The following is a 26,042-nucleotide window of genomic DNA, read 5'->3' as shown; positions in this document are numbered from 1 at the left end:
TATTAAAAAAAGAAGTTTACCTCCACTTTAACCAAATCCTATGTGGTATCACTAGCTTCTTGTGAAATAACAGGATACAAAAGTAGCTGAAATAAAGTCTGCTTCTAGGTGTGTTTATGACAGGTACATTTCAATAATGGGTATCCCCTTTTCTCATAAGCTCTCCTGTAACACAGTTAGAATAAGCAATAGAGGCATCTCCATACTCTGATAAAAGTCAGGATATCAGAAACCGTTTCCTGTTTTCACTCCTGTTAGACTATTTGTATTATTCAAATGGTCACTTCCTGAACAGATTCTGTGTAGAAAAGCATTCAGGAAGTGACATTTATCATATACTACAGGGGATTGTATGGCATGAGAGAAACTGAACTTGTGTTTTTTATCTTCCATCAAATCCACTCAGCTTGTATAGCAATATGTTCCTTCTTCAGCAGATTGTTCCAGACTTAGAAGCCTAGTAACCAAATATGAATTAATCCTTATAACCCTAATGGTAACCTTACCCACAACAAAACAATAACACCCCCACCCCCTTTACACTGTTGTTGAATGACGTAATGCACGGTAACACATGTACCATGGTTTGTTGTGCTGTCTTTCATTTTGAATGGCATTACAACATCTTATTACAGCACTGTGCAGTCACAATAATACACGTCATGCATTGTGGTGTGCTGCATTAAAAATGGAGTCCTGTCCACTGCCATTTAACAGAACAGACTGTCTTTATGCAGTGCACATGAACTCATGATGACTCAATGCATGGTGTGAAAAGGGCATCCACTACCTCTTTTTATTTTAACTGTGAGCCCTGGTTTGTGTACTTCTCTAGCCTGTGCTTAAAACCAAGCTTTTATGCCCTGAAAGATATCCACAGCAGCAAATCTATTTCTATATATCTAAAACCTGGAAGCTGATTGGTGTCTATGCAGTGCTGCACCAGATTTTGTACCATGCAGTTTTTGTAAATAACCCCCATTGCCTCTGCAAAACACTTACCAACAGGTTAAATTGCCTTTGCAAAACATTTACCAGTACGTCACATTGTCTTTACAAAACATTTACCAGTACGTCACATTGTCTTTACAAAACACTTACCAACAGGTGACATTGCCTTTACAAAACACTTACCAACAGGTGACATTTTCTTTACAAAACACTTACCAACAGGTGACATTGCCTCTGCAAAACACTTACCAACAGGTGACATTTTCTTTACAAAACACTTACCAACAGGTGACATTTTCTTTACAAAACACTTACCAACAGGTGACATTGCCTCTGCAAAACATTTACCAACAGGTGACATTGCCTCTGCAAAACATTTACCAACAGGTGACATTGCCTCTGCAAAACATTTACCAACAGGTGACATTGCCACTGCAAAACACTTAACAACAGGTGACATTGCCTCTGCAAAACACTTAAAAGTAGGTGACATTGCCGCTGCTCCCCCTTCTGAATGATGTATTGATTGATATACAGTAGATTCACCAGGGCCTTCGTGATTGGATATAAATTGAAGTGACAGTTTACACCTGTCCTCACACTACATAATTGCCAGTAAATATAAAGGAGTAACGTCGGATCATAACCCATTGGGATGGGGTGGACACAGGCATGTAGTCTGTGAGGGTGTCAGGGCTGTAATTATTTACTAGCTGTATAATGTGCAAGGAAGGAAAGCAAAATATTAGTGGAGCTTGTTTAGGGATTTCAGTATAGCTTCTTATCATAAAGCCTTACATATTATTAGAATATCTTCCCTCCCATGCTCCCAGAATTTTTATTGTGGAGCCCTGTCCAGCGCAGCCATGCCTTTGTAAACAAATGGTCCTGTCCACTAGTGCACCAAAGCCCTACTATTCCCTACTGATAATCTGTACTCTGCTGGATAGGGTTGAAACACACTTGTGTACACTAGGAAGGGGACCTGACTGGGACACTTGGCTCACAAAGATTGGCAGCGCTTGGCAGGGCCACACAGTAAACATTTCTGGAGCAGAGAAGAAGTTAAGTATTTCACTATCCGGGCTTTACTGAGAGATGTGGGCAGTTTACTTAAAGGACAACTATACTAAAATTTAAACTGTCTATTTTAAGGAGTACTTGTATACACAGTATATACTTGGATATATGGATATAAGTAATGCTGCTGGCAGTGCTCACGTATTTTTAAAGCTACAGGTGTTGGAAGGATATCTTCATTTTCACCCCCATACTTAGTCATTGACCTAGAATGCACAGGGGTTAACCCTTTTCAGACTTCATTGGTTGCATGATTGATCCAGATCAGTAATTTACTTGATAGGGAAATCAGATTGGGACTAACAGCTAAAAAGCTGCATCTTTAAAAACACGCCTGCAAGGGAAGCTCCCATGTATATGCACCTCCTGATTTATTTTACCAATTTGATGTAATTCATTAGCTTTGCCCTTGCAGTAAAAAGCAGACCAGACAGTATGGGCTTGTCTCAGCCTTCTGCATGAAGAGTTAACTAGCTGTTTCCTTTTTAAGCATGAGAAAATGTGGGCACTGACCCAGCTATGGGAAACAGTCATAAACCATTTCAGAGTGGATTAAATTTAATTGAACTTTAAGTTGTGATATCTTTTATAACACCATAAACAGATGTTAGAGCATACACATCGTATTGGAGAGCTCCTTTTTTGGTCAGTGAAAGCACATGGGAGTTCTCATAAGTTACACAAAACATGGAAATGGACACATACAACATACAAGGAAAAAATAGTAGACAACATTTGTGAACCATTAAACATATATATGTGATGTGTTTTACTTTACAGTGTTTGTTTTTGGATCTGTAGCATAAGTATAGGAATTCACCAAAGAGGGTAATGATGAGTTTAGTTAAAAAAAGCAATGAAGTGCAAAGCTGGCATCTGATCACCTACTTGACAATTTTTTTAACACATCAAAATAGATCTATGACACAGGAGTGTAGTAGGGACGTAATGTAAAACTGCAAAAAAGTCTGTATATGTCCTTGTGGTACTTCAGGGGTCAACTTTCACTGGTTCCAGAACACTTCTATGCAGCACCTCTTTGGGGACTTACATTCAAAAAGTTAAAATTGCTTGTCTTCAAGTGGTTGTTAACCCACTTTTATTAAATGCTACCATCCTCTCTGCACCATTATAATAATTGTCCCTGTGCCTCTGTTCTGTAAAAAAAAAAACGATTGTACCTGTATGAGCTCCGCTCCCAACGTTCAGCTGATTCCTCTCCTCCCTTGTCTCTCTGGTGTTTCATCAGATTAGGTGACCCGTCAGATTTTCGAAACGGAAGTGACGTTCTGTTGCCGCCATCTTGCTACACCCTGTACTCATCCACAGTAAGGCTCGGTTCACACGGGGGCGACTTGTCAGGCGACCTAGCCGCCTGACAAGTCGCCTCCCGTTCTGTACAATGGAACCGTTCTAATCGGAGCGACGCAAGTCGCTCCGACTTAGAAGAAAGGTTCCTGTACTACTTTGGGGGTGACTTGCATAGACTTCTATACAGAAGTCGTCTTGCAAGTCGCCCCGGCAGTCATGTGCAGGTCGCCTCGGTGAGGCGACCTGCAAGTCGTGCCGCGTCTAGTGTGAACTGGCACTAAGGATACAGTGAGAAGTCAGCAAGTGGTCATCTTGTTACACCCACCGGAGTCTAGCATTTCACACTTATTTTTACTACTAAACGGAGCTTATATAGGGAAATAGAGTATTTGGAAATCCGTATGACTGTTTAGATGTTGAATTGTAAAAACAGCATTGTTCTGTCAGATTAGCAAACCTGTGAGATCAGCAGGCTTGCGGCTGCTTTTACAATTCAACATCAAAACAGTCAGATGGATTTAAAAACATTGGGTTTGATTTACTAAAGGAAAATCCACTCTGCACTACAAGTGCACTGCAAAGTGACTTGAAAGAGCACTTGGAAGTGCGGTCGCTCTAAATCTGAGGGGAAGTTCTAAAATCAGGGGAAGCTCTGCTGATTTTATCATCCAAACATGTACAAGCAAAAATGCTGCTTTTTTTTCCAGGCATGTCCCTCTACAGCGACTGCATTTTTAAGTGACCTTGCAGTGCACTTGTAGTGCAAAGTGTATTTCTCTTTAGTAAATAAACCCCATAGTGTCACTATATAAGCTCTGTTTAGTGGTTAAAAAAAGTGTGAAATGCCAGACTCTGCTGGGTGTGACAAGATGTCCGCTTGCCACCTTCTCACTGTATCCTTACTGTGGACAAGTGTGGGGTGTAGCAAGATAGCGGCTACAGAATGTCACTTCCGTTACAAATTCTGACAGGTCGCCGAATCTGACTAAACACCGGCTCACAGCTGCAGTGGGCAGGGCCGAGCCCTCCCGCTGATGTCAGCCGGGGAGGAGGGGGAGAGAGGAGAGAGTGAGCGTCGAGCTGCCGACAATCAGCTGAGCGGCAGGAGCGGAGCTCATACAGGTACAATCGTGCAGTTTTTTTTTACAGAACACGGGCACAGGGACAATTATTATAATGGTGCAGAAGATGGGAGTAATTAATTGCTGAAATGAGAGCAGCAGGAGCCGGGGGGGGGCGCTGGTAGAGCCGAGACAGACAGAGAGGGGAGGGGGGAGAAGGACACAAAAACAACAAGTAGAGAGGCGCCTCTGGGTGCAGTCGTTTTTATAAGTTTAAAATGCTTTAATAAAATATATAGGTAAACTCACATTGCAGCAGTAAAAACAGGCATGATAGTGTAAGTCATGGATGGTGCTCCCAGTCCTGTGTCTGTGGACAGTCTCAGTGGTAGATGAAATGACAGCTCTCCCGGATGTGGTAAGCCGGCTTCAGACAACGGATTTATCAGTTAGATGTTCTTTCACCTGTCTCGGTGTCCCAACCGGGAGAAGGACACAGGAGACAGATAGCAGGCTGCGGCTTATGGAATCACGCAAACAAACCACAATGTCAGGGGCTCAGCAGCCATGATTATCGTGGTCTGTTTGCAGAGGGGAGGGTATAGCCAGGCAGGATCAGCCAGGTATTTCAGGTGATACGGGGGTCCAATTGACACAGCACAAGCACTCTGCTGTATAACATGCTTTAAGGGAACAGGATCTTTATTTTATTTTTTTTTTGGTTAACAAACACTTTAAATGTGCAGCCTGGCATGGTGGATTCTCAGTGAAGCAGTCTGGGAGAGAAGGAACTCAGGACCGACAGCTGTGTGGCTTGTACACCAAGTATACATAAGAGGGTGCCAAGACTAAGTGCAGTATGATATGGTGAAGAAGAGCACAGAACACATGTGGCAACTCGTATAGCAAAGGGATAGCATGTGCCTTTCCTTAATGTCCGCTGAGTCTCCTTGCCTGGTGTTATTCACCCCCGCAGCCTAGGGTGTTCTGTAACATCAAAGAGACACGCTGGAGGCTGGGGAGCCATAAGTAAGGGAATCTGTGGCACGCAGGATGGGTGTGGCTACGCGTTTTAGGATGACATACATCTTTGTCAAGCCTTTCTTTAACTGTTTTGCATGTAAGTTGCCATTTTTCTTTTCCACGATAAAAATCTTAAAGTTACTACACTCAGATTGTGCCCTCTGCTGTCCTTAGCTTACTTCTTTTTTTTTTTAACTGTGAAGTACAAATCCAGTGAATTCAAATCCTAGTCAGAACATTAGATGTGGATGCTTGCTTCCTGTCATTCACTCAGTGTATTAAAGCCAGTGAATCTGCATGACAGCTAGGCCTTACACACTTGTCACCAGTTGCAGCCCTGTGACAGGTGCCTTTCCTAGCTAGGCAGGTGTCACATTATAGAGCTGGTATTTGGCACTTTAACTTGTTCATTATGTTTAAACTAATGTTTTTGTTACACATTTTTTTCCAGACTTTACTGACAACCCTGAATTTGTCCTCTTTTTTATGGATGGTACATACATTTCAATGCAGTTGCCATTACTGTTCCCAGGTTGTAAGCAAATCACCCTGCAAAAATCCAAGAAACTGCTAAGCTGGGGTGCTAGGAGGAAATCACCTGCACATTATGTAAAAGTCCAGATGCTGTTTTTATTGGAAATCAAAAAGCCAGCATGTTTGAAGGGTTCAACAGGTCCCCCTTCATCAGGGCTAAGAGGAAATAGCATTAAAAGCTATAGGTGTCGTTTGCTTTGGATTACGAGTTAAATATTAATATGTATACCCGGTTGATTTGTGTAGAGTCTTACTCACTGTACAGAATAAAAGAAAAATATTAAACATTTAAATGCACATCCCACACCTATGTATAGGAGTATTAATAGTATTAAACATATACCGGACACTCATGATATTTGTAAAATTAACATTATATCCATTGAGTCAAGTATCGAAAAGAGCATTAAACATTAAATATATGAAATATACACTAAAATAAAATGCTTAATCAGTCATATCAAACTGGTTTGCATGTAATCCTCTCTCACATTCTTTGAACCTCTACATGGTTTATCAATTTACACTGGACAAAGTTCTAGCTGGATTCCATTTGATACAAGTTACATTTCAATCCATCATTTTGCAGGTCAACACTTCAGGCAGTGTTTTAAGTCCCTCTTTTTTGGGATAAAATCTTGTTAAATACAAAAGCGATTAAATATTTTTTGTGGAATTAAGTAGGTGTGGCCCTCAGAAGACAAAATGTAGCCCTTTGAAGATTAGTACAGCTCAGTTGGACCCACTGTTTTATTTAAGTTTGATTTATCTGAGCCAAATCGTGGAAGTCGCAGGGGACAGGATACATTCCACATTCAAAGATTTGACACTTTCTTAAAGTGGAAAACACTATCTTTGTTTATTTCCTTGGGAAATAGGTTGCTGTCTGGTGTTTGTATAGAGTGTGATGGATATGCTAGCTCTATTATGACCATAGCTTGTCTATCGCTATATCCTTGAAGATTCTATTGTTGCACGTTTTATTGCTAAAAATACATTTTAATTACTGCCTAGTAAGCATGAATGTTAATGCTTGACAGAAACCATTAGATGTTTATTTTGTTCTTTTTTTTTTTGTTTTTTACATGTCCAGCAATCACTATTTCCAAGCATGGCCTACATTTTGACTGTAATTATGAATTTATGGAGAGGGTCACTCTTCTAAAAATGAAGTGACTGCTAAAAATATGTGAGATAAATGTGCATGTTTCTTAGTAAAGACATTTTAGTAATCTTTGATACAAGCAGAAGAGAACGGAGTGTTCTATCTAATGACACTTAAAAAAGATCGTACCGTCCCTCCCACTTGGTATAATCTGTGAGAATCAGATGGAGGACAGAAATCTCTGACTTCATTTTAAAAATAGCCAAATGCATCTCAAACAGAGTGTGCATTCCATCAAATAAACAAGAACCTTGCCATTTTGTGTGCTGACAAGTATGGGAACGCTGCAATCTATAATATAAGACAACTGATACGAGGGCCCATTGTTTCCCCACCAACAAAATTGTGCTGTGCAAAAACACTACTTTATTGCTAATTGTACAGCACATGACTAGCGACACGTAGATGAGGTTGTACAGATACCCTCCTGTAAACTAGTTTAGGAAGCGAGACTGACAGCACTATGCAATGCACTATGCAATGTAGGAGAGCTCTAATTGGCTCAGAGGGCTGGCAGTTTCCATTTGAGTTGTACTGTGCAGGGGGATTAAGGGGCGCTGATATCAAGGTAGATTCGGTTACTTATGGTAATCTTACGTAATAACAGTCTTTATTACTTTTAATATATTGCATACATAAATAGTGTTTTTTCTGTTTTGTTTTTATCTGTCTGGTATTCATAAAATTGGTAATGGTAATCACACTTACATCTTGCAGAGGATGGATGATGTGATGATAGCTCCAAATGACTCATTAATCCGTATTAATGTCCAACAGTGTTTGAATGTAGGATTACTTTTTCATGCTACTGATGTTTTTATATCATTAACCTCTTCCCACTGGTCGTATGCATATATGCAGCTTTTTGGCGGGTGGGCTTTAATACTGAGAGGCCGCATATATGCGGCCCTATGTAAACACTTGTCTGTGCTGAGAGCGCATGCCCTGCACACTCCCAGCACAGTTACTAGTGGGGACCGGAAAGCTCCCGATGCATACTTGTGATCGGGGGGGCTTTCTGATCATATGACCGCTGTGAGACCCAATCACAGTGGTCATATGACCCGAATGTCCATCTCTGCCTCCCGGCATTTAGAAGCTCTTAAAGGGCCAGGAAAAGGGATTAAAGTGATTCTAAAGGAAAATTTTTTTTTTACCTTAATACAATATCTGCATTAAGGTAAAAAACGTCTTAATCTACCCATCCCTCCATCCTTAAACACTTTTTTGACCAAATCACCAATCCAGCACTGTCTTGGCTACAGCACCACTGCTCTTGCTTCCTGGTCTCACAGGGATAATGAAAACAGGGGAGCCATTGGCTCCTGCTGATGTCAGCCAAACTACTGTAAGGAGGGCCCATAGTGTGACTTAAAGGCTACGTTCACCCTTGTTCACCTTCATGCAGTTATAATCTTCATGCCTCTGAAGTAAACCAGGGGGATTACACAGTTGGTCATATGTGTGTACTTGCCTGTCCCTGTCTGATAGAGAGGGGCCATGCCAGTATAGACAAAGTGAATGGAGTGGCTTCTCTGTGCCTATTACAATCGTTATGTCAATTGAAGCTGTTGCCTTGTCTAAGGCCCTATTCTGCCTTAGTCCATCTCTGAGCTTAGCTGATGAGCATAAGCCTATTGTTGTCACCACCTTTGCTGTTTTCTATTTATTCCTTCAGAGAATAAAGAATAGGCTAGCAGGTGCAAACATCCTCTATTGAATTGCTTATAGAAATACAATTACTTTCAGAATAGTGACCACAATAAATTTACCATTACAGCTAATCTTCCAGCCAGTCACCTAACAAGGTAGATCATCCTTACACTGGCTTCCAGAGCCATGTATAACTCCATGCAGTAGCTCTTTTATACATGAATGTTTAATATACAATAGGCTGCAACAAGAACCCTGTTGATACAGATGGTGCATAAAGGGGGCAAATACTAGAAGATTCTCTGTACCACTGTTATGAGTGTCGGGGCCAATAAAAGTGCAGGAGAACCATTCACATTGTTTACTAAATAATTTATTATGAAAAAACATCATGATGGTTGCAGTATGAAAACTTTGTCAACTATACAGCCTGTTTCATACGGGCTACAACTTGAATAAGAGCAGTGTGAATAGCAAGCTTTGGTAAAGCAGAGCTTTCAGCAAACTTTGGTGAAGCTTGTAAAGTACAAATCAGCTCCGGTTTGTAAGTGTTGAATACAGATCCTAATGCAAATGTTGATTGATACTTTAAAGCAAGCTACTAGCAGGCTTTCAACAAGCTTCAAGAAGTTCTGAAGCCTGCTAGCAGCTTGTTTAAAGTGCCAATCAATGCTCCCATTAGGATCTGTATTCAGCATTGACAAACTGGAGTTGAATGGTACTTTGAACGCTTTAACAAAGAATGTTGAAAGCTCTGCAAATGCTTTGCCAAGACTTGCTGTTCACACTGTTCTTATGCAAGCTGAAGCCCGTGTGAAACAGGCCTACCAGGCTCAGACAAGACAAAAGTCTGTATTTGTCATTTAAAGAAACATTTTTTATCTTTCTTGTATTTTATTTGTTGATTTACTTTTTGTGCTCTTCATTTCAGATGTGATGCATGGTCAAACTCTGACAAATCCCTAGAACAGACCTCCTCTGATGATGTTTTTGTTGACTGCTTATCATCTCAACATCCTCTTAACCAGACACTTTACAATGTAAACTTTCACCACCATGGTCATATCCAATCCCCAACTTCCATTGCCATCAAGGACCTTGAATCAAATGGTTCCTCCAGTGACTTTTCTTCTTCTTCCCCTCTTCTGGGTCCTGCTTCATCACAAACATTTTCCATTGAAAAAAATCACAGTGGGCTTAGTGACGGTGAGATCTTAGCCATTATTCCACCACCGAGACCGCCTAAACCAAACCACTTTCCAGAAGCAAGGCATGAAGTGATTTCCAGTGGAATTATCCAGAATGGACATTGTTTATCTGGAATGGTGCCAAGAAGAATCTCACTATCCAGTTTGGACAACGTTAGGAACTGGAAAGGTAAACATTCATTTTATCTGGATGACTGAGGCCTAAACCAGTTACAGGTCGCATGTCGCTAAACTGGTATCAGTTATAGGAAAAGTGAGGAAAAGTGTGACGGTTATATTAAATTACTTGATGATTTTTTTTTTTTTATTAACTTGCATTTTAAATCAAGTAAATCAGGAACGTAATTATACAACTTGTGAGATTCATAAGACATATGGATTCCTTTAAAGAGGCTGAGCTAGTAAATTTTAAAAAAATCTTTAATGTGAACCTATCTATTGATTATGTCAGGAAATTTCAATGCAACTACAATGCCTTGAAAAAGTATTCATAGCCCTTGAAGTGTTCCGCATTTTGTCATGTTACAACCAAAAACATAAATGTATTTTATTGGGATTTTATGTGATAGACCAACACAAAGTGGCACATAATTGTGAAGTGGAAGGAAAATTATAAATGGTTTTCAACATTTTTTACAAATAAATATGTGAAAAGTGTGGCGTGCATTTGTATTCAGCCCAAGAGTCAATACTTTGTAGAACCACTTTCACTGCAATTACAGCTGCAAGTCTTTTTGGGGATGTCTCTAGAGAGTGGCATCTAGAGAGAGACATGTTGCCCACTCTTCTTATAATAGCTTAAGCTCTGTCAGATTGGATGGAGAGCGTCTGTAAACAGCAATTTTCAAGTCTTGTCACAGATTCTCAATTGGATTTAGGTCTGGACTTTGACTGGGCCATTCTAACACATGAATATGCTTTGATCCAAACCATTCCATTGTAGCTCTGGCTGTATGTTAGGGCTGTTGTCCTGCTGGAAGGTGAACCTCCGCCCCAGTCTCAAGTCTGGGGCGGATGGTTTTTCAGACGGAATTCCACTCAAGCTTGCCTTGCATACACATGGTCACACAAAAGTTCTCTGAACTTTCGACCATCAAGAACGCAGTGACATATAACACTACGTCGAGCCGAGAAAATGAAGTTCAATGCTTCCGAGCATGCGTGAAATTGTTACCGAGCATGCGTGATTTTTGCGCGTCCGAATTGCATACAGACAAACGCATTATCGCATAGGAACTTTTCCCGGACCAAAAAATAGAGAACATGCTATCAATCTTTTGCTGGCTGGAAATCCGGCAGCGAAGGACCGATGGAGCATGCACACGGTCGCATTTTCCGACAAAGAGCTCTCATCGGAGTTTTGCTGGCGACATTTCCGATCGTGTGTACGCGACATAACAGGTTTTCTTCTAAGATTGCCCTGTATTTGGCTCCATCCATCTTCCCATCAACTCTGACCAGCTTCCCTGTCCCTGCTGAAAAAAAACATCCCAACAACATGGTGCTGCCACCACCATTTTTCAGGGTGGGGATGGTATGTTAGTTTCCCGCCACACATAGCATTTTGCTTTTAGGCCAAAAAGTTCAATTTTGGTCTCATCTGACCAGAGCACCTTCTTCCATACGTTTGCTGTATCCCCCACATGGCTTCTCGCAAACTGCAAATGGGACTTCTTATGGTTTTATTTCAACAATGGGTTTCTTCTTGCCACTCTTCCATAAAGGCCAAATTTGTGGAGTGCACGACTAATAGTTGTCCTGTGGACAGATTCTCCCACCTGAGCTGTGGATCTCTGCAGCTCCTCCAGAGTTACCATGGGCCTCTTGGCTGCTTCTCTGATGAATGCTGTCCTTGCTCAGCCTGTGAGTTTAGGTAGACGGCCATGTCTTGGTAGGTTTACAGTTGTGTCATACTCTTTCCATTTTCAGATGATGGATTGAACAGTGCTCCGCGAGATGTTCAAAGCTTGGGATATTTTTTAATAACCTAACCCTGCTTTATACATCTCTACAACTTTATCCTTGACCTGTCTGGTGTGTTCTTTGGCCTTCATGATGCTGTTTGTTCACTAAGGTTCTCAAACAAACCTCTGAGAGCTTCACAGAACAGCTGTATTTATACTGAGATTAAATTACATACAGGTGGACTCTTGGGATGAGCTGAACACCCCCCGGTTCGGTTCGCAGCAGAACATGCGAACAAGCAAAACATTTGTTCGAACACGCGAACACCATTAAAGTGCTAATTTTAAAGGCTTATATGCAAGTTATTGCCATAAAAAGTGATTGGGGACCCGGGTCCTACCCCAGGGGACATGTATCAATGCAAAAAAAGTTTTAAAAACTGTAATATGCACCTTACTGCTGACTGCCCTGTCCAGCGAGGCCAAAACATTGCCTTCCACATGCTGGTAGAGAGCCAGAATGGCCTTCCGTGAAAAGAAATTGCATTTTGGAACCAGCCACTGAGGTACAGCACATTCCACAAATTCACGAAAGGGGGTAGAGTCTACCAGATGAAATGGCAGCAGTTGCAGTGCTAGCAATTTGGCCAAGCTAGCATTTAGACGCTGAGCATGTGGATGGCTGGGACCGAATTTCTTTTTACGGTTCAGCAACTGGGGTAGAGAAATTTGCCTGCTAGAATCAGATGGTGGTGTACTGCTAGCAGATTGGCTGCAAGTACTTGGGACACCTATTGCTATACCTTCATTCCTCTCAGTGCAGGTTTTTGAGAGGACTGGAGGTATAGTGGGGTCCCAGATGAGGAGCAAGGAGAAGTCCACCTTTTTCTTTGATGTGGGTCTTTCAAGTGCTGTTGCCAACGGACTGCATGGCAGGTCATCATATGTCTGTTCAAGCATGTGGTGCCCAAGCAGCTGCTGTTCTGGCCATGCTTGATCCGCTTCAGACATAGGTTGCAAACAGCAGCGGTGTGATCTGCTGCACATTTGTCGAAAAAGGCCCACAACAAGGAATTTTTAAAAGTCATCCTGTCTCGTTGGAGTTGTGCCTCCTCCTCCTCTCTTCTCTCAGGCACCCAAGTAGAGTCAGTGACCTCATCATCCCCTCCCTTCTCGTCACTGGAAAAAACTTCACAGTATGCTGCAGCTGGGGGAACATGACTACCAGTTTCTTGTCCTTCTTGGGCACCCCCTCTCTCTAGGCTCACGTTACTCCCCTTCTCAACCTGGGAACCAACATCAGAGCCTTCAGATCACTGCGCATCCTCCAGCAGCATGTACCTGACACTGTGGTCGAATAGTTCTGGGGACTCCTGCGTGCATGATGGTGGGGCTACGGAAAGAGTGACTGTGGACAAGAAGCCGGTGGAATAGGCCACTTTGGCAGCTGCATGGAAGGCAAACTACTCTGAGCCTGGGTGACAGAGAATGAGGAGGATGAGGACAGCTTTGTTATCCACTCCACCAACTCTTCTGCATGTTCTAGCTCAATAACATGGCCAGCAGCAGAAAAAAAGGACAAGCATGTACACCGCCTGCACTGTATTAACAACTGTACTAGGGCTGCACTGTATTGTGTACACCACCAGAAGTGTAGTAGAAAATGTACTACAGCTGCACTGTATTGTGTACTGTGTACACCACCAGAAGTGTAGTAGAAACTGTACACACTGTATTAGATACTGTGTACACCACCTAAAGTGTATTAGAAACAGTACATCACGGAATGCACTGTAGATATAGGCTACACTTAGGCTACACTGGATGCAGCCTATATCTATAGTGCATTCTGTGGTGTACTGTTTCTAATACACTTCAGGCGGTGTCTTAATATATATATATAATATATATATATATCTCAAATACACTGCCACTAACTAAATAACCTGCCTGCTTAATCTAAATCAAGCTATCCCTCTGTCCACACCAACAACACTACACAGGGCTGTCTTGTAGGCAGCCTTGTATAGTGTGAAGTGTGGACTTAGTCCCCCTGAGCCATGATTGGCCAAAGGCACCCGCCTTTGGCCAATTATGGCTCTCTTAGCAGAGGGCGCTGGGATTGGCCAAAGCATGCAGATCAGGTGCATACTTTGGCCAATCATCATACGATCTGCGACCTCACAGTGCATTATGGGGCGTTCCGCGGCGCTTAAATTTGCCACAAACGCCCCATAATGTTCGTTCTTTGGCGAACGGGCAACACAAACATCAAACTAATCCCTAGTGAACTCTATTTACTAATTAGGCGACTTCTGAAGGGAGTTGGTTCCATTAGATTTTAGTTAGGGGTATCAGAGTAAAGCATGCCACACTTTTCACTTTTCACATATTTATTTGTAAACAAAATTGAATACCATTTATCATTTTTCTTCCACTTCACAATTATGTGCCACTTTAAGTTGGTCTGTCAAATAAAATCCCAATAAATACATTTACATTTTTGGTTGTAACATAACAAAATGTGGAAAATATCAAGGGGTATGAATACTTTTTCAAGGCACTACGGGTAAAACTTGTAATGACTTGTGTATTGCATCTCTGCACAGCCATGGAATATGAGTGATGTGTGAGGTTGTGAAAATGTTGTAGTCAGAGCTGGTGACGATAGTGACATAGGTCTTTGCTGGTGGCCATAAGATGAGATAGTGGGGTCTGAATAGACAGATAGGGAATTTTTATGGCATTAGTATTTCTGCATTGTTGAACTGCTTTACACGTACTAATTTATATTTGGAAATCTTTTCATAAAATAGGAGCATGGCAAGGGTTTTGTAGCTCAGCATTATCATGAACCAATACCTTTTAATACAGCATTGCTCTGATCTATATTGTGCAACTGGCACAATAAAATGGGGGGGTCTGGAGGGCCGCTGCATGACAAATGGTTTTTCACCTTAATGCATAGGATGCATAGGATGCATTAAGGTGAAAAATCATGAGGGTTTACAACCCCTTTAAAGTGATAATAAAGTCTCTTTCTTTTTAAAAAAAAGAGCACAGAGCAGCCCTGATCCTCCTTTTCTCGGGTCCCTCGCAGACGCTCTTGGCCCCTCCCTCCTGCCGAGTGCCCCCAGAGCAAGCAGCTTGCAATGGGGGCACCTGAGCAGGCTCACTCCTGAGCAGCAGCTCTGTGTGTCCTTTCACACACAGAACTGCGGCTTGGCCCCGCCCCTCTCTCCCCTGATTGGCTCAGTGGCAATGACTGGCTTTCGCTGCTGTCTCAGCCAATGAGGAGGCAGAGTCCCCAGAGAGCCAAGGCACTCATGCCCATCTCTGGATCGAGATGGGGCTCAGGTAAGAATTAAGGGGGCTGGGGGGTCTGCTGCACAGAGAAGGTTTTTTACCTTCGTGCATGAAATGCACGAAGGTAAAAAAAGCTTGAGCCTTTAGAACCACTTTAATTGAACAAGCTGAATTTAGAAGCTGATTGGCTACCATGCACAGCAGCAGCAGACTTTGCACTCTCCAGTTTTAATAACTCATCCCCATAGCCTCACAGTGCCTGTGCGAGTGTACTACTGAAGCTACCACTGTTTTAGGCTGGGTTCACATATATGAGAATTGGATGCTGTTTACGGCGCATCCAGTTCGCATGACATGTGAATGTGACCGGCTTTCAATGATTCACACATGTCCAGGGCGGCCGCGGTGCAGTTTAAAAAAGGGCCCTGTGTGTTTTTGGGTCAGGTTTTAGGTGCGAATTCAGGCAAATATTTGCCCCTGAATTGCACCTGAACCGGTGAACAGAAACGCGCCGGACCCTGGACTTCAAACCGCAGCCACACATTTGTAAACCCAGCCTAAGTGTTCAACCATGAAAATATTTATTAAAGTATAACTTTACACAAAATGTTTTTTAGTTTTACATATTAGGAATAAAAACAGACAGATTTTTGCTGCTGTCTGTCTCCCCGAAAGAAATCATCCCTCACTTCTTGTGGTTACTTGGATAGTAAATGAGAGTAAACCTCCTAGCAGGACACATAGAGCAGCAAAAACCTGCCAGGGCTTGTAACCCCTCTACTCCAAGGTTGGAGTGTGTCTCATGTGTGTATGTGTTTTTTAATGTCACAACATGCTTGAGGGCATTCATATTGTAGTATAGGCTTGTATGTGAAAAGATTTATTGACAGTAATCAGAAATATTTTAATATTTTATGACATTAAATATACAAACTGAGAATGACGTGTGCTGATCTCATGTATATTTGTGCAGGTATTACAGGGAAAAGAAGGGTGGATATTTGAAGTATCTGCATGTACGCCTTAAACCTGTAAGACGTATTAAACCCAAAAGCAAACATTTATTATATTGCAGCTTATCAATTCTTAGATGTGATGGCTGCATTAGTTTTCTTTTTTTGGGCTTTCTTTCTTCTATTTTCACCTAGTGATTCAGCCAGCAAGTCTGATACAGATAACCCTTTCTCATATATATATAAACTCTCCAACTCTCCAACAGAATGTATTAGTTGACATGGATGAGACAAACCACTTAACACTGGCAGGGGTGATTAAAATGATCAGCCTTTATTTATCCATGCAAAATCTTTATCCCAAAAGGAAACAAAACTGTTTGCTGTAACTGATTATAAAGTGTTATCTGGAGTATGGCTTCAATTTGTTAGTGTGTCTAAATCTGCTAATACATTTAACAATACCCCCCCCTTTAGATTGTCAATGCTGCTGTCTGCTGTGCCTCATGTTCTCATTCCTCCAGAGTTGTGTCTCACTAATACAGGAGGTGTGTTATTGGCCAGATCACCAGGTGAAAACCGAGGGGAAAAGCCAAAGAAACAAAAACTGATGCAGCCACCACATCTAATGATTGGTAAGCTGCAATATAATACACTTTTAGTTTTGGGTTTAATACTGCTTGCAGTTTAATCTACTTATATTTTGATTTTCCTGCTTCCTCATTTCCCCCTCATCAATATACTAATGACATTTTCAAATAAAGCCTTTCCGTTTTCATTCCATACCTTTGTGACACCCACCAATGTCATCACTAGGCCTCTATGCTTTTCTATGCAGTGCAGGCAGATCATGACTGGTGGGAGGGACCAGCGGCAATGCCAGCCTGTCCCAGGCCCCCTAATCTATGCACCCGGCCCCTAATCTATATGCAGGACATCAGAGGCATGGATTCCAATGGGCTTTTTTTTTTTTTTTTTTAGAAGCATGTCATTAGAACCTGAGGCTCTAATTGGATTCAAAAAAGGGGTGGGCTCGGGGCGCAGAGCCCACCCATTTGTGTGACAATAGCGAATTAATATTCGTTATTGTCTTCCTGATTCTCCTCCCGGCTCGATTGGCCGAGAGGAGAAGCGATTCTATAGGCTGCCGAGGAGGAGGAGGGAGGAGACACAGGGAAGCTGCCAAAGCCGAGGAGGAGGTGACGCAGGAGAAGAGGACACAGGGTGAAGCCACCGCCTGCCATCCGGAGGAAGCGCTGATGGGGTAAGACCTAGATGGGGTAAGTGTGGGGCTGGTGGCCGACTGACCGGGGGGCGGGTGGATTGTTTGCCGCCCCACCAAAAAATATATTCCACCAGCCGCCACTCACCAGCGGGGTGCTGTACATAGCTTCCTGAAAACATCACTTCACCCTGACTGAGTACTTCTCTTAAGAACCTTCAGCCCTGATTCAAGCAATGGGCCGGCCCTTCAGAGGAGTTATACAAATATCAGAATACCTTGATGGGCTCATGTCAGGTTGGTGGAGTGGGGGTTTCCAACAGTGCCCTAGGGAATGCCGAGATTTGATGCCGAGTTTCCATGATTGAATGAACTGAAATCCAATGAATGAAAGGGAAAGCCAGGGACAGTCAGATTGGGGAGAGAAGAGCTAGATGATGATGAGCGTCCTCTAGCCAGGAGGCTCTATCTGACTTGCTGCAGCTTCTAATGCACACTGTGAGAGTGAAATCAGATGACACAATTTCAGTCCAGGAGCCTGAACAACTGTGTAAGACTGAAGGAAAGGCTGGAGTCGAGCTTTAAGCTTCCAATGTAATTCTGCCAGTGACAGCTAGAAAAGGCTTTGATTGATGTTTATGGTTTAATAAGCACTGTTTGTGACATTGTTCTGTCAGAGATTTCACATACTCATTGCTAAATATAACATTGGCTGCATACAATCTATTTCTTGTGATTCTCCCATAGTACGAGCAGCATTTATTACATACAAATCACTCCACTTATTTCTTCTATTAGATAGACACAATGCTGCCCAATCCATCTCTTCTGATTTCATGGTTAAAAAATGTGCACATTCCGCTTTTTTCTGTGCAAAGCAAAGAGAGGAAGAAAGATTTTTTCTGGTTCCCATATATGAGAAAGGGTTATCTGTACCTGATCTGCACTGTGAAAATTACAGTTGTATGGTAAGGCTCGATTCACACAGGGGCAACACGACTTCAACGCGACTTTGCAACGCGACTTCAAGCCGACTTCAACACGACTTGTGGATCCGACTTTCAATGAACGGGGATCCGACTTGGATCCCCGCCACTGTGTTTGGTATGAATCTTTAGGGGGAACTCCGCGCCAAATTTTAAATAAAAATCCGGCATGGGTTCCCCCCCTAGGGGCATACCAGGCCCTTGGGTCCGGTATGGATCTTGAGGGGAACCCCCTACGCCGAAAGGACGGCGTGGGGGGTCCCCCCCAATCCATACCAGACCCTTATCCGAGCACGCAGCCCGGCCGGACAGGAATGGGGGTGGGCACGAGCGAGCGCCCCCCCCCTGAACCGTACCAGGCCGCATGCCCTCAACATGGGGGGGTTGGTGCCTTGGGGGAGGGGGGCGCGCTGCGGCCCCCCCACCCCAAAGCACCTTGTCCCCATGTTGATGAGGACAAGGGCCTCTTCCCGACAACCCTGGCCGTTGGTTGTCGGGGTCTGCGGGTGGGGGCTTATCGGAATCCGGGAGCCCCCTTTAATAAGGGGGCCCCCAGATCCCGGCCCCCCACCCTATGAGAATGAGTATGGGGTACATCGTACCCCTACCCATTCACCTAGGGAAAAGTGTCAATTTAAAAAAAAAACACTACATAGATTTTTAAAGTATTTTATTAGACAGCTCCGGGGTCTTCTTCCGACTTCGGGGGTCTCTCCGGTTCTTCTCCGCGCTCTCCGGGTCTTCTGCCGGGCTCCTCCGCTCTCTTCTGCCGCTCTTTTGCTAAAGCGGAGGAGCCCGGTCTTCCGTCTTCTGCCCTCTTTTCTTCTGATGTTGACACGACGCTCTCTCCGGCTAGAATGCTCTCTGTGCGCTCTGCTCTGACTTATATAGGCGGTGACCCCGCCCCCTTATGCCGTCACAGTCCCTGGGCATGCTGGGACTATGACTGCATAAGGGGGCGTGGTCATTGGGCGATGACCACGCCCCTAAAACGTCACAGTCCCAGCATGCCCAGGGACTGTGACGGCATAAGGGGGCGTGGTCACCACCTATATAAGTCAGAGCGGAGCGCTCAGAGTGCATTCCAGCCCCAGAGAGCGTCGTGTCAACATCAGGAGAAAAGAGGGCAGAAGACGGAAGACCGGGCTCCTCCGCTTTAGCAAAAGAGCGGCAGAAGAGAGCGGAGGAGCCCGGCAGAAGACCCGGAGAGCGCGGAGAAGAACCGGAGAGACCCCCGAAGAGAAGAAGGCAGCAGACCGGGCTCCTCCGCTATAGCAAAAGAGCGGCAAAAGAGCAGAAAATAGCGGAGCAGCCCGGCAGAAGACCCGGAGAGCGCGGAGAAGACCCCCAAAGACGGAAGAAGACCCCCGGAGCTGTCTAATAAAATACTTTAAAAATCTATGTAGTGTTTTTTTTTTAAATTGACACTTTTTCCCTAGGTGAATGGGTAGGGGTACGATGTACCCCATACTCATTCACATAGGGTGGGGGGCCGGGATCTGGGGGCCCCCTTATTAAAGGGGGCTCCCGGATTCCGATAAGCCCTCCGCCCGCAGACCCCGACAACCAACGGCCAGGGTTGTCGGGAAGAGGCCCTTGTCCTCATCAACATGGGGACAAGGTGCTTTGGGGTGGGGGGGCCGCAGCGCGCCCCCCTCCCCCAAGGCACCAACCCCCCCATGTTGAGGGCATGCGGCCTGGTACGGTTCAGGAGGGGGGGGCGCTCGCTCGTCCCCACCCCCATTCCTGTCCGGCCGGGCTGCGTGCTCGGATAAGGGTCTGGTATGGATTGGGGGGGACCCCCCACGCAGTTTTTTCGGCGTAGGGGGTTTCCCTCAAGGTCCATACCAGACCCAAGGGCCTGGTATGCCCCTGGAGGGGGAACCCATGCCGGATTTTTATTTAAAATTTGGCGCGGAGTTCCCCCTCAAGATCATCTGAGCACAAGTCGCATGCCGAAGTCGGATCATGCGAGACGGCGATCCGACTTCAATGATAGTCAATAGGCTGAAGTCGGATCAAAGTAGTACAGGGAGTACGCTCTGAAGTCGGAGCGACCTCAGTAGTGTCTATTAAGACGCTCCCATTCACTTAAATGTGAATCTCTTTCTGGGGCGACTTGGGGCGACTTGAGGGCATACAAGTCGGATCCCAAGTCGCCCCAGTGTGAACCGAGCCTAAGTGGTTGTAAACCTCAGGCATGAAATATGAACAAAGCCTATCCCTCTATAGCACATGGGTCAAACACAAGGCCCTCCAGGCCATTTCTTGTGGCCCTCGCACCTCTCCTTCAGCTGCTGCACCTCCCTCATCTCCGCCCCCACCTTCTCTCAGCAAATCGCAGCAGAGAGGAGGACAGAACTCCTCCACCAGATCCTGTGCTTCTCCGTGCAGCCACAGAGGGGCTTGCCTTTGACACCCCCCATCTCAGCAGTAAGCAGCAGAGAGCAAGACAGAACTTCTCCATCAGATCCTGTGCTTCTTCGTGCAGCCACAGAGAGGCTTGCCTTTAACACCACCCCACTCCTCCCCCATCTCAGCAGTCAGCAGCAGAGAGGAGGACAGAACTCCTCCTACAGATTTGGCACCTCTCTGTGCAGCCGTAGCACCCGCTCGTCTTCACCTCCACTGGTCTCAGCGTTCAGCAGATTTAAGCAGCTGACTCCAGTCCTCCTCCAGACCCTACACTTTCTGCTTCCCAGCTCTGCCCCCAGCTTCTTCCTGGAAGCAGCACATGGTAAGGCAGGTGCACTATGATGTAAAGGAGGGTGGGGAACTCTTGACTTCTGATGGGGGGGGGCTCCAGATAGAACCAGCCCTCTGATGGCAAATTTAATGCTGATGCAGCCCAGGATGAAATGGAGTTTGACACCCCTGCTCTATAGTTTGTACTTGTCTCAGCCCAGAGCACTAAAACTGGCCATAGATGGATTGAATCTCAGCCAGTTCAACAGGGACAGGCTGAGATTCGATCCATCTATGGGCAAGCTGGTTGTACTGAAGTTTATCCATCAGTGGACTTCATTACAAGTAGTCTGACAGTTTTTTTAGTTTATATGTTCACTGCCGGCCACTATAACCACCAGCACTGATCATTGTGTTCTGCCAGCAGGGAAGGCTCCCTACGCTGCAGGAGGGATCCTCCCATCACTACTGACTGCATTAATGGGGGAATCAAGCAATTTTCATAGCATAATCTGGGCTGCTTAACCACTTCAGCCCCAGAAGATTTTACCCCCTTCCTGACCAGAGCACTTTTTGCGATTCGGCACTGCGTCGCTTTAACTGACAATTGCGCGGTCGTGCAACATGGCACCCAAACAAAATTGACGTCCTTTTTTTGTCACAAATAGAGCTTTGTTTTGGTGGTATTTGATCACTTCTACGTTTTTTATTTTTTGCGTTATAAACAAAAAAAGAGCGACAATTTTGAAAAAAAAGCAAAATTTTTTACTTTTTGCTATAATAAATATCCCCAACAAATACATAAAAGAATATATAAAAAATATATTAAAAAAAAAAAAATTTCTTTCTCAGTTTAGGCCGATATGTATTCTTCTGCATATTTTTGGTAATGGCGGCGATCTGGGATTTGTATCGTAACTGCGACATTATGGCGGACACATTGGACACTTTTGACACTATTTTGGGACCATTGTCATTTATACAGCATTCAGTGCTATAAAAATGCACTGATTACTGTGTAAATGACACTGGCAGGGAAAGGGTTAAACACTAGGGGGCAATCAAGGGGTTAAGTGTGTCCTAGGGAGTGATTGTAACTGTGGGGGGGGGGGATTGTCTCACTAGAAAATGACAGCGATCACTGCTCCTAATGACAGGGAGCAGTAGATCTCTGTCATGTTGCTAGGCAGAACAGGGAAATGCCTTGTTTACATAGGCATCTCCCTGTTCTGCCGCTCCGTGACACGATCGCGGGCCCCCAACGGACATCGAGTACGCGGCAGGCATGTGCGCCCAGAATGCCGTGATTTAGAGGGAACGTACCTGTATGCCCATTTGCCCAGCCGTGCCATTGTGCCGATGTACATCGTCGTGCGCTGGTCGGCAAGGGGTTAAATGTAATTTCTGTCTGCTGCGTCACTTCTGACAGGTTTCCTGACAACAAGAGGTAAAAAGGTGACGGGGGGGAGCACACATCCTGTGGTTGAGAGCCTTAGCTCCTATTCTTGTATGTTGTGTGAAGGGGATGTGTCCCTTTCCCACAATCAGCTCTCACTGAGATCTGCAGAGTATAACTTGCGCTCCCTGCCTTCTGCTTTCTGGAAGCTCAGACAAACTGTATAAATGATGGACTTTGAACAGATGTAGAGGAGAGATAGCTACATATAAACAGGTACAACTTATGGAGGTGGATTTGTTTCATCTCTGTGTATTGCCTGAGGCTAGTCACTTCACTGGGTATATGAAAGGGTTTACAACCACTTTAAAGAATGGAACTAAAATGGGTACATTGTGGTTCCATTCACTTCTAATGCTTTTAGCTAGTGCATCGTAGAGCACAGATGTGAGTTTTTTGTACTCTGTGGCGCACTGCATCGAAAACAATTTTACAGCTATGATTTTTCATGCATTAAAATGGTATAAAGGCCAACAATGTAATATATAAAATGCAATATATAAAATAAGGCTGCATTCGTTTTCTTCTTTATTTTCATCTGGTGATCTGGCCAGTAATACACTTCCTGTCTTAGGGTGGTTCCTTTTTTCTATGGAGTCACTCTTGGACAGCAACACTGTCTGGAGAGGGTAGTGTTATGATGACCATACACGCTTTGATAAATGATCAATTTATTTTCTGATCAGCTTCTGATTTCTGGATTTCGCTTGACTGTTAAAAGAAGTATAACCAAAGATTTTTTGGTCATACTTCTCCTTTGGGTCACAGGAGTGCACTTACTTTTGCTCTCTTGTGACCCAGAGTCAGCCATCAGTGGACTAAAGCCTGCTGTCAGATGACATCACGGAGTCGCTCTAGGCACTGGAAGGATCCCGACCATATTGTCAGGATCCACCCAGCTGCCTGACTCACACAGCACATGGCTGAGAGCCAAAGCAAGCTGCAACCGCCCCTTCACCAGCCTGGCGCTCCAGTGAGCACTAGAAGAGCTGAGGATAGAGTGGTGACTGAGAGTCACCGCTGTCTGCTGTATGCTGTATGGATCGCTCGATTCCCAGGCTTAGAGCTGGTGGGGGGCCACTGTAGCATCACAGCAATTCTGCATCACAGAGGTGAGTATGCAAGTTTGTTTTTCTTGACTACACCAAACTGCTCCTTTAAAGAGGAGTTCTACCCAAAAGTGGAACTTCTGCTTTAAGTACTCCTCGCCCCCTGACATGCCACATTTGACATATCATTTTTTTCGGGGGGTGGGGTGGGTACCTAGTTTAGAGTGGGACTTCCTGTCCCACTTCCTTCTTCCTGCTCTTGGCCGCCTAGGTGACTCCTCTCCCCCTAGGCAGCCACTCTGTCTCTACAATCTTCTGGGACACGTTTAGGGTTGCCACCTGTCCAGGATTCAGTTTGGGTTTTGAATCATGTGTCCGGGTTTCAGTCCACCTGAAACCCGGACACACTATTCAGACCAGGCTGTGGCTCCCCAAGTGACCGAGATAGTCATACACAAATCTGTTGCCGCTGTGGGCGGTTGTTTGGGGGCAGTTTTGGCATCACTGAAGGGTGGGGTGATGATGTCAGCCAGGGCAATTTGGCCACACCCACTGGCGCGCTCTGTGCGCTACATTACTACTCTCCTTGGGGCACCCAAATGTGTCCCAGGTATTTTATAGTCCTATAGTATTTACTGCAAAAAAAAAATTGCCCTGTGCCGCAAAAGTGTTCGGGTTTGGCTTGAAGGTGGCAACCCTAGACACGTCCCAGGTCCCAGAAGATTGCTTGGCCACTAGCAGAGTACAGCGCGATTAACGCATGCGGAGCGCTTGCCCGGCCGTGAAGCCAAAAGCTGTCACGGCCGGGTGCCCACAGTTGCTATGATGGCGCCGGCGGAGAGGAGGGGGAGAGGAGCGAGGCTCTGGGCGCCCACATCCTTGGACCATGGGACAGGTCAGTGCCTGTTTATTAAAAGGCAGCAGCGACAGTTTTTGTAGCTGCTGACTTTTAATAAACCAAAAAAAGTGTGGAACTTCGCTGTGTGATAAAATTGTAAATTATGATTGCATATTATCGATTATATCTCTGTTTCCATTTTTTTTATCTCATAATCTGATCAATCATAATAGAGTTGTATTCATGAACCAAGTATCTCGTTGCTATGTATTGATGCAAAATCAATGATAATATACCACCCTGGCCATTTGACCTCAAGAGAGCGGCTATTCAATTGTTTGCAGATTAACACATTTTTGAATTGATTGGTAAAAAAAATTTAAAAAAATCAAAGCATGTGTGGCTACCATTGGATGGATTAGTAGATTTAAATGGACTTTACATAAGTGACAGACAAAGCAGAATTAACTAACTAACACTTTTTAAGCAGTTACAGCAACTGTGACGTCACAGCCCTGGGAATTGAACCGCGTTGTCGAACCGCTCGCTGGCGCAGGAAGACACAACTTACAGATCACCGCACTGAGGATGAAAAAATAAGGGGTTAACACAAATTTCTTATACAAACAGTAGGCAGCATGGCTATGAGGAGGAAGCTGAATTTTTTTGCCAACATTTCATTCATTTTTGCTTCTGCTTTAATGCAGCATTTCTCAACGTGTGAAAATGTACACATGTGAGCACAGGGTGACTGGGCTCTTTTTCTTAAGAACTGTTTTTATATGCAAGGAATTTATTTCCCTGATCCTTGTACGAGTAAAGTGATTGTAAATTCTTTTTTTATGCAAACAACAAACAGGTTTATACTTATGTAGCGCTACCCCTGAAAGGGCCGCTGTAATATACGGGTCTTCTGTCCCACACCAGTGATGGCTCACCCTCACCTGGATCCAAGTAACAGTAACACCAATACACCGTTTAAACTTTTAGCTGGGCTTTATTAAAACTAGCAATAAGCCTGAAAAGAGATAAACTGATTAACAGCATACCAATATTAAATGCAATGATATAATACAACTGCTCGGTAAATACAGGATTGGTGTTCGCTCACTTTAACCGCCAGTGAGAAGCCTTGCCTGAAATGCACTGAGCAGGGGGGGTGAATGAAACTCTCAGTTGCACAATACAAAAATAATGTTCAACAATTTCCCAGATGGTGATATTACTGACTATAAGAGCCTATCTAGGTCTTGTAGGTTCTAGCTAACTACTGGCTAGTGGGAATTCTATTCACACACACACAGTCTGCCAGCGTTGGGCCCTTTAAATCTTATATATCCTTATGCCATCAGCCTTATACACGGTCGCTGGTGTTAGTAAGAAACTGCTTCCTGCTTTACACAGTGATTCTTGGGTGATCATCTAGGAGCTCTCCATGTGGAGATAATTCTATGTTGACAAGTGAGACCTGTTCCTTTCAACTACCCCCAAGTGTGTTGACGAAGCAAAATAGCGAAACGCGTTGACACACAGGGGCTCACTGCCATCTATTTGGTGTCAACTCTCTTGTTTACACTAGATATTCATTACTATCATATGCCTATTTGCATATGTTTTTAATTCTCTTTTACTTGACCTGTTTGATATGACTCATTGT

At 44.2% G+C, this 26,042-nt stretch overlaps 1 protein-coding gene across 1 annotated transcript in view; it reads left to right on the top strand.

The window, feature by feature from the left end:
* The window catches only part of GAB3 (GRB2 associated binding protein 3), a 192,182-nt gene that overhangs the window by 125,358 nt on the left and 40,782 nt on the right, over window positions 1-26,042 (top strand). Inside the window, exon 4 of the mRNA XM_073599402.1 lies at window positions 9,710-10,155. Coding sequence (XP_073455503.1) covers window positions 9,710-10,155 — 446 coding nt within the window. The remainder of the gene's footprint in view (window positions 1-9,709; window positions 10,156-26,042) is intronic.

This window comes from Aquarana catesbeiana, linkage group LG09 (genome assembly GCF_042186555.1).
Source record: "Aquarana catesbeiana isolate 2022-GZ linkage group LG09, ASM4218655v1, whole genome shotgun sequence".
Lineage (NCBI taxonomy): Eukaryota > Metazoa > Chordata > Amphibia > Anura > Ranidae > Aquarana > Aquarana catesbeiana.
This window is presented reverse-complemented; position numbering and strand designations above follow the sequence as displayed.